Source organism: Rhineura floridana, chromosome 7 (genome assembly GCF_030035675.1).
Source record: "Rhineura floridana isolate rRhiFlo1 chromosome 7, rRhiFlo1.hap2, whole genome shotgun sequence".
Classification (NCBI taxonomy): domain Eukaryota; kingdom Metazoa; phylum Chordata; class Lepidosauria; order Squamata; family Rhineuridae; genus Rhineura; species Rhineura floridana.
Window position 1 is genome coordinate 134919664 of NC_084486.1, and position 13948 is coordinate 134933611.

The 13948-nt window shown below is 46.9% G+C and overlaps 1 protein-coding gene across 1 annotated transcript; it reads right to left on the reverse strand.

Annotated features, from left to right (window-relative positions):
- Window positions 1-25: 25 nt before the first annotated feature.
- GHSR (growth hormone secretagogue receptor) lies at window positions 26-8959 on the reverse strand. Its single transcript, XM_061637738.1, has 2 exons — window positions 8194-8959; window positions 26-333 (listed from the first exon to the last, which is right to left on the reverse strand). Exons 1-2 carry the CDS (start codon window positions 8957-8959, stop codon window positions 26-28), a joined length of 1074 nt encoding a protein of 357 aa, XP_061493722.1.
- Between the last annotated feature and the right edge of the window lie 4989 nt (window positions 8960-13948).

A 13948-nucleotide genomic window follows, 5' to 3' on the forward strand; every position in this document is an offset into this window, starting at 1 on the left:
TGACAGTTTAGTCCAATCTACATGGTCATGTTGCTCTGACGCTGGAATCTGTCCATGCACGAGATCCTCCCTCCTTTCTCACCGAGTGCCTTTTCTTCCTGAGCATCTTGATTCCAAAGAGCCTGTAGGCTGCCTTGCGGTATTTCTTTGACATGATGTTGTACAGGATTGGGTTGATGGCAGCGCTTAGGTAGAAAAGGACAAATGATACCAAGTTGCAGTACTGGCTGATGACGGCTATTTCCAAGGATCCAACCTCAAAGGATTTGGAAAACAGGTAACGTCCTATGTGGAAAGGCAACCAGCAGAGGATGAATGCAAAGACCACCACAGCTAGAAGAAAGAGAGAGAAGATATGTATGTCAGGAGAACGGGAGAGATCATGACATTGGCGAGTCTGCAATCTCCTTCAATCCTGTTGAAGATTTAAAAAGCCAGTGCATCATACAGTAAATGGCAAAGGGCCATACGAGACATTTGGTGATAGCAGATCTGGGAACGTGGGTTTCCACTCTGGAAAGCAGGACGAGGAGGAGTGATTTGCCATGGGAAAGCAGCAGGCAAGAGGGGCTGCTTAACCCATTTGCGCCTGCTGCTGTCCCTATGTATCACTCTCCCCCTCCCTCCTGCCACTTTTCCCTGCAACACTGCAAATGCACTTCAAGAAAACTGCAGTACAAACCCTGGGGAAGGAGCTGAGGAACAAAGCTGCAGGGTGTCAGCTGCTCATCATATCTCCACTCCACATGTTGTTTGCCAGCTATGTAAATGAAGACATTTCATAAGAACATACTTACTGAGTCAGACCGTTGGTCCAACTAGTTCAGTGTTGTCTACACTGACTGGCAGTGGCTCCAGGCAGGGGACATTCCCAGGCCGCTGCAGGTGGGCAGCTTTCTCACAACTGATTTCTCTCTAATATCAATTGCTAGAAGTCATGACCACAATGGCTACATATTGCCTTCAGAATCAGCAGCGACATGCCCCTGAGTACCGGTTGCTGGGAGAACACCAGCAGGAGAAGGCTATTGCTTTTGGCCATCCCACAGACATATGGCTGGCCACCTTGGGAACAAGGATGCTGGACTAGAAAGGTCTTGGTCTGATCCAGCAGAACTCTTCTTATGAGAGAACGTTTTCTGAACTGTGGTCCCTGCCTATACCGTCTCTGAACAGAAATGTAAATACCTGTAAGGAAAGCCAGAGAAGCTTTCAAATTTGTGAATATTCTTGCCATTTTAAGCTTTCCAAATCAGTGCAATCCTGACTACTTGATTTATTACTGCAAACATTTATGATGCCTCACAAATATGGCTGGCAATGCATCAGGATAACCACTGTAACACAAGTCATTCTGTGGACAAAGACTCTGGGGGTTTTCCTGCAAGTGTCCCTATGTCTTGTGCCAAACTTTCAGACTGGCTTTTAACCCAGGGAAATTTTTGAAAACAGCACGAGATGCTTGTTATGCTTTTTGCAGGGTAGTGGGGAGTTTAGTGAATTCCCTAAGGTCTGTTCTTGCTTGCTTGCTGCCTTCCTCCTCCTTCTTTTTTGTATTTATATTTAAAGCACAGCAGTTCCAAGGAGAAGCAATCAAAGAAAATTGGAAAGTGGCAAATAAATGTAAGAACTACTAATCACCCAGAAAAAGCTTTGGAGGATAGATAGTGTTTTATCTATCATCTAAATGATTAAAGTGTTGCTGCCAGCCATACTTACCTAGAGAAGGAATTCCAATTCCCCAAGGTGCCACCTTGGAAAAGGCCCCGTCACCACTGGTCTAACCTCTGAAAACAGTGGGTACCTAGGGAAGGACCTCCTGACCAGATAATTTAACCCTTTAGGAGGGCAATACACACCCTCTTTTCTTTTTCTTCTTCTTCTTAAAAAAATTAATATAAATAATGTTACTCTCTTGCATTATTTTTTGTTTTTTTAGGAGCTTAGACTAAAACATAGGATTGGAGAAAAAACCACCAAACATCCCTCTTTTGGGGGTTAATTATATACTCCATTTAACTCCTTAAATGGAGTATGAAAAGCTGGTTGTTAAGTTTACTTGCCTCACATGCTGCTATTGATGGTTTTGAGCTGCTTTTGAGGGGGGTTTTTTACGCTTTTGAGTTATTTTTTGAGAATTGCACTGCCTTTGTATTGTTATGATCTTTAATTATTGATGATTGCTGTGTTTTCACTTTTTTCTTTAATGTTTAAACATACAAATGTTTGTATTTTTTCTGTATTTTGCCCCCTGAATAAGAAGACCAACAAAGTGAAATTAGTAACAATGGTGAGGATTTGGTTTTCCTTTGCTTTCATGTTTGTATGTCACTTTCCCAGCAACCCAGCTGAGCTCAAAGCAGCTCACAATAATGAAGCATCAACAGATAAAAACACTTCCTAACACAATAAAAATATACAATAAAGCACGATAAATACAATAAATGAAGCAAAACACTATAAAACAATAAAAATCACAAAATACAAATTAATTACAATAAACCCTGCAATGAGAAACAAACCAAACGTCAGTGAAGCCACCCCTATCTCTCACCTAGGGCAATGGTACCCAAACTTCTTTTCGTTATGGACCACTTGAACATTTTTGAGGGTCCTGGCAGACCACTTAATGGTTTTTCCGCCTGTTGTAGCAATTGTAATGTGCTGTTCTAGGGGCTTCATGATTTTTAAGTGTATTTTTACAGAGACACTGAGGACAACCTGATTGAAGCTTGTGGACCACTGGTGGTCTGTGACCACAGTTTGGGAACCAGTGACCTAGGGTGCGCACACTCCCTTCCTGTCTGTTAGGAGTGGTGGGGAAATAGGCTCACCCCAGGGGAGAAACAGAAACCACTTTTCTCTCCTACTGCAAAGAACCAGGCAGCAGGCAAAATACACATTAGCTCTGTATGATAATAGCCAGATGCTCAAGAAAAATAAAAAGGGGGGATCCTAAACCTGCCATACAACACCACTTCCACCTAAGTGGGCAAGATCCACAACAGGCTCCCAACTTGGAGAGTGCGTCAACTTCATTCTCCCTCTGCTCATGTCCTGACCTGCAGATGATAAATCTCCCATGCAATGGCACCTGGTTACACAAGAGCCCTAGCCCTAGCATAAAGCAACCGTTCAACAAAATAAAACTCAGAAAGGAGGTGGCACCTTCAACTTTGTGGGGACTCCAAAGGGGTAGTGGTGGTGATGGTGGTAATCATCACCATCATATGCAGTATTTATAATCATGAGATGCCACAGTGCAAAGTGACATTTTAGCAGGCAAAGAAGTGCAACAGCCCAATTCTATACACACTTACCTAGGAGTAAGTTCCATTGAACTCAGTGCGGTTGACTTCTGAATAAACCCGTATTGGCTTGTGCTGTAAAGCATTCTGAATCTTAAAACAACCCTGTGAATTAGGTCAGATTGGGCAACAGTGACTGCTCCATGGGGGTTTGAACCTGAGTCTCCTCAGTCCTAGACCAAAACTCTAATCACTAAACCACACTGAGACTCCCTTTGCACGGGGGAGGGGGGCAGAAGGTAGGCTTGGATCCAGTAGTAGATCACTGACTGATCTGCAGTAGATGCACAAGGGTTTCTGCTTCCCAACTTTTCAGCAAAAAAAGTCTCTTTTTCACCCCCTGAAAGGAAGAAAGATGTGTTGGTGGAGGGCCAGCAATGCATTTTTGTGTGGAAGGGACGTGAGCTTAGTTCTGGGGCTGAAAGCAAATTACCAGGCTGTGTACGTGCTCAAATGTGTTCTATTCCTGAAATTCAACTGTGTCTGCTGCCCCCAAGTTACAATTTTGCATAGATCTCAGAGTTCTGTTTTTTAAAAAACAAAAACAAACCAAAGTCGATCACGCAATCCTGGCATCTGCCCACCCCCAGCTTATACTATTAAGCATCACTGGAGGCTGCTAGTTGGAATGCAAGTGCGTCATGCCCCCCTTTGACTGGATCTTGTATTCATTTGATTGGCTTATGTACTCATTTGTGTTCCAGGTGCTACTGTGTGACATACCTATGGCTCTGACCTTTTGGCTTTACATTATAAAAATCAGGGGTACCCAAATGACATCATTTCTAGATGACTGTCCTCTCCTTTCACCCCTTTTTCTTCTGACATCTGGGCTGCTGCTTGCCCTATAAAACATCTGCCAAAGTGTGGAAAGTCAGCTGCAATTCTGCTTGGCAAAGGTCACCTTATGAGATTTGTGGCTGAGGTGAGAACTTTCCAGTATACAGTTAAAAAAATAAAAGAAAGATTATTAAAATTTTAACACTATAGACGTAAATGAAAAAACATTTTAGCACATTTTTTTACATTATATTATTTTTTAAAACAAAACACAATTATGCTGTTATGGTCATTTTAGAAATTTTTGAAATCTGTATTCCTCTGCGAGTTTTAAATTCACGCTAAAACAGTTTTTGACCCTACCTCTTAATAAAAAATGTTGAAATATCCACACAATAGTACCTAAATATAACAGTAGTTTTAAAAACAGATTGTAAAAAGACATTTAAAAATCAAGGAAAAAACTTTGTGCTCAAGTTAATAGTATTTTTCCTCCTGCCCAGACCACATGGCTCTGTCACGCGGCTAGCATGAATGGAACCCAGCAGGGTGTACACTGAGAAAATGCACTTCACTTGCTGAAAGGTGGAAAGTCAATTGTAATTCTGCTAATAAGAATTACGAGAATTTTGTCGCTGGTACAGAGGGAAGAAAATTGTTTCAGCCCACATTTTCTGTTGAGCATTGGAGTTAAAACATCACAAACACACATGCACCCACACAAGTTTCCATGCTCAGATGCATTTAATCCTCTTGCAATCCTAAATATGTTTTTTACTCATCCTTCTGACATAAATAAAATGAATATAATGTGATTTTCATTCAGAAGAGAATCCCTGTGAGTCCCTTTAGTAAAAAATTTGGGAAAGATTCCTAGACAAGGGAAGGTTCCAGCCAATGTGAGGCACGCTTGCAAATCCCATTGATTTCAAGAGGTGGGGTTTGCAGCCCAATCCTACCCATGTCTGCTTGGATGGACCCATTGTATTCAAAGGAGCTTGCTCCCATTCATTAGGAAGAGAAGTGCATCCTTAAGCACATTCTGAACTCTCTCATTAAAGAGAATGGGGCTTAAAAGTGCACAACTCTGATTGGATTGTGCCCAGTAACTTTAAGAACATGGGAAGTGGCCTTATGCAGAGCTAGACCATTGTTCCATCTAGCTTAGTATTGCTCACAGTGATTAGCAGCAGCTCTCCAGGGTTTCAGACAGGGAACATCGCCAGCCCCACCTGAAGATGCTGGGGATCGAACCTGAGACCTTCTGCATGAAAGCAGGTGCTCTACTGCTCAGTTATGGCCTTTTTCATTCTTGTGAGTCAGATGTAGGCTGGTCCTCAAAGTGAAAACATGCCCTAAGGCTCTTGGCATCCTTATGTCCTTAAAAGCACTGATTACGAAACACACCTTTAAGCCCTCACCCCTGTGCAATATGACACGCAAGGCAAACTTGAACATACAAATAAAAACGTCTGAAAAGAAAAAGAAAAAATGACCTTCAGGAAAGGAAACCTGTCTGGCAGTGGCAGTCATGTGAGCCTTCTGACTTGGAAGCCCCTCTCACTGTTCCCACTGAATACCAGTTGTTGGAGACCCATAGTGGGGAGGTGGAGGAGGCTATTCCAAGTGGTGCAGTGGAGGAGGAACATGCCATCTGCTGAAACAATATTTGCCAGTGGTGTAAGCTTGGGTCTCTACTGCCACAGGATCCTTTGGTTAGGCAAGCTAAGTGTGCAGAGTGACTCGCCCAAGGTCACCCAGTGAACATCATGCGTGATCGGTGATGTGAACCCAGGTCTACCCAAGCAAAGTAGACATTAGAGCCATATCTCCGTGGTAGAGTATCTGCTTCACTTGCAGACGAGCCCAAGTTCAATCTCTGGTATCTCCAGGTAGGGCTGGGAGAGGCTCCTCCTGCCTGAAACCATGGCATGTCACTGTAGACAATACTGAGCTAGATGGACTACTGGTCTGACTCCCTAACAGATAGCTTCCATGCCTGCCACTGGAACAGAGGTAGACAACATGGTGTCCTCCAGATATTACTACTGATTGATATCAGTCAGTCACTATTGACTTTCCGGAAGAATTTGAAAACATTCCTGTTTACGCAGGCATTTGATGGGTGAAGTGGACTGTTCCTGGCAACTCGAAGATCATTGATAAAATAATGTTTTTAACTGTGTTTTAGAATACTGTAAATTATAAATGTGTTTTCAGAATGTTTTTAACTGTTTTTAGTATGCTTTTTTGTTTTCTGGTGACATTGTTGCATTTATGGTTGCTGCCCTGGGCCCCTTCTGGAGGAAGGGCAGGATATGCATTCATTAAATAAATAATATTGTTGGACCAGTTTCTATCCTCTCTGATCATTAGCCGTGGTGGGTGGGGCTGATGGCATTTGGAGTCCAACGTCTGGACTCCATATTGGCTACCTCTGCACTACACAGCCTTTTGCCAGCTCATGCATTATTATTGTTGTTGTTTGTTTGTTTGTTTGTTTATATTGTTTTACTTTCCTTGGGTGTGTGGTTCTGGGGGATGTCATGCACCTCAAATGTTACCAGTACACCACTGGTATTACCTTTATGCTCTGCTTGTGGACCTCCCTGAAGCATCTGGTTGACCATTATGAATCAGATGGCCGTTTGGTCTGGTCCAACAGGGTTTCCTCTTACATATATCTGGGACTGGGAGTAGTGAAAGAAATATATTCCACAAAAGCTCAGAGGCTATTATTATTGTTAACACTGTTGGAAGTGGGGCAACAGCAACTCCTGTTTGGGTTCTTTTGTTTGTACTTCAGAAGGAAGATAGAGTTAGGGTCCTCCAGCTGGCTAGGCTTGCCTACCTTTACCTGTGCTGTTCTCTACCTAACTTCCTTCAGTTGTAAACTGATATGCTCAGGGAAGCTGACCTGCCCCTCCTTCCTTTGTCTTCTTCTTCGACTGTCCAAGGAGAGAGGAGACATCTTCATCCTTGCTCTCTCTCCTGAGCCATGAGGGCAATACTCACATCTGGGCATTGTGCCTCCAGCTTAGTTAGAACTAGGTATGCCTTTCCTATCTACTATGTATTTCTATAAATAAAGTAGCTGTTCTTATTTTACTAAGTCTTAAGTCTCTGATCTAAATGCAGGGTAAAAGCCTGCTACTTAGGTAAATACACACTGGCACACACGCAGCTCACACCACTGACGATCTCTGCATATACAAATGTCCATAACAAACACAAACATACATTCCTGAGCATCAGCCCTATTTTGCTCATTCGTTTGGGTACAAATTAATGCAAGGACGGAGCTGATCCAGGTCATGCCCACTGCTCCTGCCCTTAACCTCCACGCATTCTATACCATTTGCATGGAGACTGCAAGCATGAACCTAAACATCCATGCTTTCAAGCACATGTAGGCTCCTGTATGTGCAGTCTGTGAGCCTCCATTTTCCAAAGGACAAGATGATGCACACAGGAGCCTATGTGTGCTTGGTTACTCATGTGTCAGCTCCATACAAACTGTACACTTGAATGCGTGGAGGCTGACGGTAGTGCCAAAGGCCAATCAGCCTCTTCCATTTGTTCATGTGCACCCAAATGAATGAATGTTGGACAATGGAAAACTGTGACTGAACGTCTGGCTGTAATGAAGCCATGAATATTTAATACAAAATTGATAGTGTCGTAGTGTTCACAAGACACCAGCTTACTGTGATGGTGTAAGAATATGCAGGTTATTCAGGTTACACAGAAGTCTTCATCTGGAAGAAGTGTTCTGTGTAACTTCAAATCTTGGGTAACACCCAGCTAAGTCATACTTAAAGTAGACTCAGTGAAATCAATGGACTTAAGTTACTCTGAGTGTGACTGACATTGGATATCACCCCTGGTCATTGGTCCAAAAGGAGACACAGCTTATTTCACATCTCAGACATGCAGAACAGTGGCAGCAGGTGGCTCCATGTCAGTGGGGCAGTGGAATCCACTCTGGGTTTTAGTCCAAACGTTCATTTCCACTGCCCCACTGGCATGAAGCCACCTGCCACCACTGCTACAGAGACAGACAGACAGGGCATGTTGGAAAGGGACTAAGCCAAGATATTCTTACCTAACATTTTCACAGTTTGCCTGTTGTACTTGTCCCTGATGGACGCCTTTGGCCCGATGCCTTTTCTCTTTCTCCTCCAGAGTTTTCGCACAATGAGGCTGTACAGAACAGTCAAGCAAAACACAGGCAGGAAAAAGAAGACGCTCGAGGTCCACACCATAATTGTCAGGAGCCCCGACTGAATCGCATACTCTGTGGCTCTACATTCGTTCGTGTCCGAGGGGTCCGTCCCGTTCTCGTGCTCAACCCCAACCAAGACAAAGATTGGCCCGGCGCTGACAAAGGACACTGCCCAAAGCACCAGGATGACCAGCTTGACTTTCCCTTTGGTGATCACCACCTTGGCCCAAAGAGGGAAGCAGACGGCGAAATACCTCTCCACGCTCAGGGCCGTGATGTTGAGGATGGTGGAGTAAGTGCAACTCTCACTGACAAACTGGAAGAGCTTGCAGAGAAGGTCCCCCAGATTCCAGGGCCGGTACTGCCAGAGGCGGAAAAGATCCAGGGGCATGCAGAGAAAGATCAACAGGTCCGAGAAAGCCATGCTGGAAAGGTACAGGTTGGTGGTGGTCCTCATGTCCCGGAACTTGGAGACCACCAGCATTGTCATCATGTTCCCTAGAATCCCAATCACAAAAAGGAGCACGCAGGTGACAGTGATGCCTGTGAGCAGCGGTGCAGGGAAGAGGTGCAGCTGGTCCTCGGGCCATGTGCCGTTGTCACTCCCATAATCCATGACAAGCTGCAGGTTGCTCTTGTTGTACATCCCTAGGATCTAAAGAGCCCTCTGGGCATGGGCTGAGTTGGAATGATCCAAAGGGGCCACATCAGTTGCTGCTCCTGTCTGAGTGGAGTGAGGCAGTGGTGGTGATGCTGGTGGCAACAAGTGGGTGCTGGACATCCAGACGGTGCTCTATCAAAAGGATCCAACAAGCAGGTTAGAAGAACTACTAGGTCTAGTGGACTTAAGTTCCAGGAGCATAGAATTTTGTAAGAGCAGTTCAACCACGGACCCAATTACTGGGGGCGGGTGGATGGGCTCTTCCTCACTGGAGATATTTGAACAGACGCCAGACAGCTGTCTGCTGGTGATGCTGTAGATCCAGGGTTCCTGCACTGAAGCAGAGGATTGGTCTAGATGACCTACAAGACCCCTTCCAATTATATGAGTCTATAACAACCCAAACCAAGTGAGGAAGCCATGGGGGGGAAATGAGAGATGAAGGGAGAGCCTGAAGCCAAGACAGAGCTAAATTCCAAACTTCAGGTGCTTTGCATTGAAGCCACACATACAGTTAATTAGGTAACTCATCTGGAATAACAATCGCCTTGCTTTTGTGTTCGTGATTGTTAATACAAGACAGCATTAATCATAGGCTGGTTCACATGAGAAATCTCTTGCTTTCGCCACATTCGGTGATGGCTGTTGTGTGACTACGAGAATGGGCTCCCTTGAAAAGCAGTGATGATGGTGATGGTGTGATGTGATGTGATGCAACGTTTCTGCCATCCCTGGATGGATGCTGCAGTCATCAAGTGACAAATGTGGAAACTAGGCTGTAGAATCAAAGCTCGGGGGGGGGGGAAGTAAGTTCAGCTTCCTCAAAAGAGGCAACACCATCCATCCAGTGGTGCATTCGGGTAATTTTCATCTCTAGTGAAGGAGATGGAACCTACCCAACTCCTGGGAGTTGGTTCCATTGTTTTTAGACTATGAACAATGGCATTTTCAAACCAATGGTGCTACCAATGGTGGGTGCTCTTTCAACAGTAGTGTTGATTATTTCGCTTACCCCAAAATGTGATCAACTAGCCCTGCTGTGTTTGGAGACCCTCCTGCTCATGCTGCTGAGTGAGAGCCCCGACGTCTGCCCCAAAGTCCTGCCCTGATGGCACCACTGCATGCATCAGCCAACATCTATTCCGTGTATGCAGCCCAGAGTGCAACAGTGGCGGATGGCGACTCCATTAAACCTTAGATTGCTTCTCTAAGGATGTGGCATTGGCATGAATTTAATCTGCTATTGTACCCTTTGCAGAAGGGTTTGCATGAAAAGAGAAAGATAACCAGGGATGGGCCATAGCTCTGGGGCAGAACATCTGCTTTGTATGCAGAAGGTCCCAGGTTCAGTCCCCGACATCTCCAGGTAGGGCTGGGAGCAGTGGTGGCTGGTGGCTCCATGTCAGATGGGCAATGGAATCCACTCCTGGGTTTAGTCTGAACTTTTAGCGAGCTGAAGCACCATGGACAGTTCCTTGAAAGTTCAAACTAAAACCTGGAGTGGATTCCACTGCCCCACTGATGTGGAGCCACCACTTAGCACAGTTATGCCAGAAGCCAGAGAAGGTGCTTGAGGAACCAGGAGCTCTGATGAGCTGGGAAATTCAAGCCACATCACCTGCAGCACCAGGAATTCCCATGCGAGTCTTAGATTGGCATTTGAGAGCCAATTTGGTAGAGACTAGAGGGCTCAAATCCCTGCCTGACTTTGGCTCCATCACTCTTTCTTTCTCAGGCTAGCCTACCTCGCAGGACTGTTGAGGGGTTAACCTTGTGTGTGCCAACCTGAGGTCCTTGAAGGAAGAAGGGTGGGATGCAGATGAAGATGAAGATGTAAATCATCACGCACCAATAAATCACACTTTTGACACTTTCTCGCCACCCAGGCACAGTCAAGCCACATGTACAAGATCGTTTGAGAAACCAAAGGGCTGTGATTGCTCTGCTTTTGGGGCTCCCATTCTGTAAAGTTGTACAAGCTCCTTCCACCTTGGCCAGATAAACGGCACCAATCAACAATACCTTGTGGAACGCCTCTCTCGCTATGAACCTACCCGTTCACTTCGTTCAGAATCTAAGGCCCTCCTCCGGGTACCAACCCATCGGGAAGCCCGGAGGGTGGTTACGAGATCTAGGGCCTTTTCTGTGGTGGCCCCTGAGTTGTGGAACAGCCTCCCCGAAGAGGTACGCCTGGCACCTACACTTCCATCTTTTCGGCGCCAGGTAAAGACCTTTTTATGCTCCCAGGCATTTTAATCTTCTTAACTTTTTTAATCTTTTGATCTGTATTTTAATTTTTGTAGTATTTATTTTGTTTTTGCTGTGCTTTTCGTTGTTTGTTTGTATATGTTTTTGTATTTTTATTATGATATATTGTATTTTATTTTGTTTGTTCACCGCCCTGAGAGCTATTTCGCTAAGGGCGGTATATAAATTGAAATAATAAATAAATAAATAAATAAATAAATAAACAAGCAAATCAATCCGTCCAGAATAACTTCTCTCCCCCTCCCTCCCTTGCAACAGCCTCCCAGTGAGTAACAGCTATAGAAGCCTACAGCCAGCGGTGCATCAGGGTCAGACTTGGGGGGGGCAGACGTCTGAGGCCCCATGCTCAGCAAGATGAGTTGGAGGGCCCCGAACACAGCAGGGCTGAGGGACCCAATGTAGTGAAGTCATGCACATGCCGATCTAAAAAGAGGGACATGGGAAGCTGCCTGACTGAGTCAGACCATTGGTCCATCGAGCTCAGCACTGTCTTCACGGACTGGCAGCAGCTCTCTAGAATTTCAGACAGGGAATCTTTCCCGGTCCTACCTGGAGATTGAACCTGGGACCTGCCGCGTGCAAAGCAGATGCACTGCCTTTCTGCTGGGAGACACTGACAGACCATTTGGGGGGGAAAGGAGCGGACGCCACCGCCTGCGTGAAGGATGCTCCCCAGACCATTCACTGTAGCGCCTTAAAGTGCTCCAAGGGTGCCAGAGCGCTGGAGTCTCCCTACACTAGGACCCGAAGGGACCGGGCTAAAAAGGATCTTTTTAAAAGGCCCGAGGGAAGCCCCCTCCGCCTTTCCCCCCTCCTACCTGCGATTCTGGGGAAGTCGGTGCTTGGGGTTGTTTTCAGGGCAAGGGCCCCCTTATTCTGGGCGGAGGGACCAGCAAGCCCTTCGTCGCCCTTGCTCGGAGCCCAGTCCCCCCCCCCCCGCTCCCTGTCTTTGCGTCCCAGCCCCAACTTTCTTCCGGCAAACTCCTGGCCTCCCTGAGCATCCCCCTCGGCAAGGGCAGCGGGAGGCTGACCCTCGCCCTGTGCTGGCCCCGTCTGCTGCGACTCTCGCCACCCAGGGCTTTGAAAACCAGACGGAAACTCGGCGCGAGCAAGCCTGCCTCGGAGCATGTGCAAAGCGTCCCCGCCCCTGCACGAAGGGCATCAGCCGACAGCGGGCTCGGGAGATCTGGCTGAAGAAGGACTTCCAGGGGTCGGAAGGAAGACTTACGGGCAGGGTGGAGTCGCGGAGGCTGGCGACGACAAGAGCGAGAGAACCCCCCCCCGCCTGACTGGGAAGTCAGCGCCGGAGCCGAGCCTCGGAGAGGGGTCCGCGGTGGGGATCAGCCGTTGGGAGCGGCGGCAGCAGCACCGCCAGGCGCGCCTCTCCACCTGCAGCGCAGCGGTTCGCCTCTTCTCCCGCCGCAGGCGGAAGATCTCTCGACCTCGGCAGGCAGAAGCAGCTACAGAGGCGCCCCGCTCCGCCCTCTCCGGCCGGTGCCAGAGCCTCCTCCACTTCGCGCCCCCCCCCGTGGGTGTGAAAGACAAAAGGATCCCCGGATCACTCCCCTCCGGCGCTCGCCAAGTGGGCGACCCCTGTCGTGCGTGCTGCGCGCCGAGACAAAACGGGCAGGAGACGTGTGAATGAATGGATGAAGGAGTGAATGACTGTAAGTTGGGGGTCTTCACCGAGAGGCTTCTTCACGCCGAGCCGCGCTGCCTCAGCCCCGCACAAGTGCTTGGGTGAAAGGGCGTACACTTGTGGATTTGTACAGCTGGACTGTTTGTGGGAGGGGCACTCCTTGGATGTAACGTGTGAACACCCCGCCCAGGACTATCCTCAGCACGTTCATGTCTCAGTGCATGAAAAGGTGTGTGTGTGTGTGTGTGTGTGTGAGAGAGAGAGAGAGAGAGAGAGAGAGAAAGAGAGAGAGAGAGAGAGAAACATCTCAGGCTGAGAATGTTCATGTTCATTAATGTTCATGTTCTGAATGTTCATAAATGTTCATACATTCTATTTCTACCCTACCTTTACCCCCAAAGGATCCAATGTGGATAATAAGAGGATTAGAACAGAGGCGATGTGATACCACAAGATCATCATACAGAGTCACAGCCAACACAGGTGCTAACTTGTGAAAGCGGTGTTGCCAAAACAAAGGGGGAGGTATCCGCTTGCTTCAGAAAACCTTGAGCAATACCCTCGCCCCCCAAAAAACCCAGTCTAGTGATGATTAAGCATGACCAGTGACCACAGAATGCTGAGTGTCTCTTTGGGGTTATGGAATAGAAAACCAGGGATCCGTTGGGAGAATGGAATGGAGTGTCCTGGGACAGAGCATGGCTGGCTGGGACACTGAGCAGGAGCACCCCACGCTGCAACATTTTGTTGCAGGTCACACTGGTACTCTTCTGAACTTGACTAATTAATCTGGAGCAAGTTCTGTTCCCCTGGTTCCTTACAAACAAGGAATACACCCCCTTACACATACACCCTGTCATAAGATCCATTCCACATAGTAAAAGAAGGTGAGGAGAGGATTGTGAGGCCGTATGGGCAAGGCCTATGTACACATTGCCACTACACTCCCCTGATGCCCACACTGTTCAGACAATGACATAAGGAGTTCTATAAGTATACCAGGCTTCCAGGCAAGGAGGAGCCAATTGGGCCAGTGTCCTTCCTCACACTGAAGAGTTCAGTGCAGG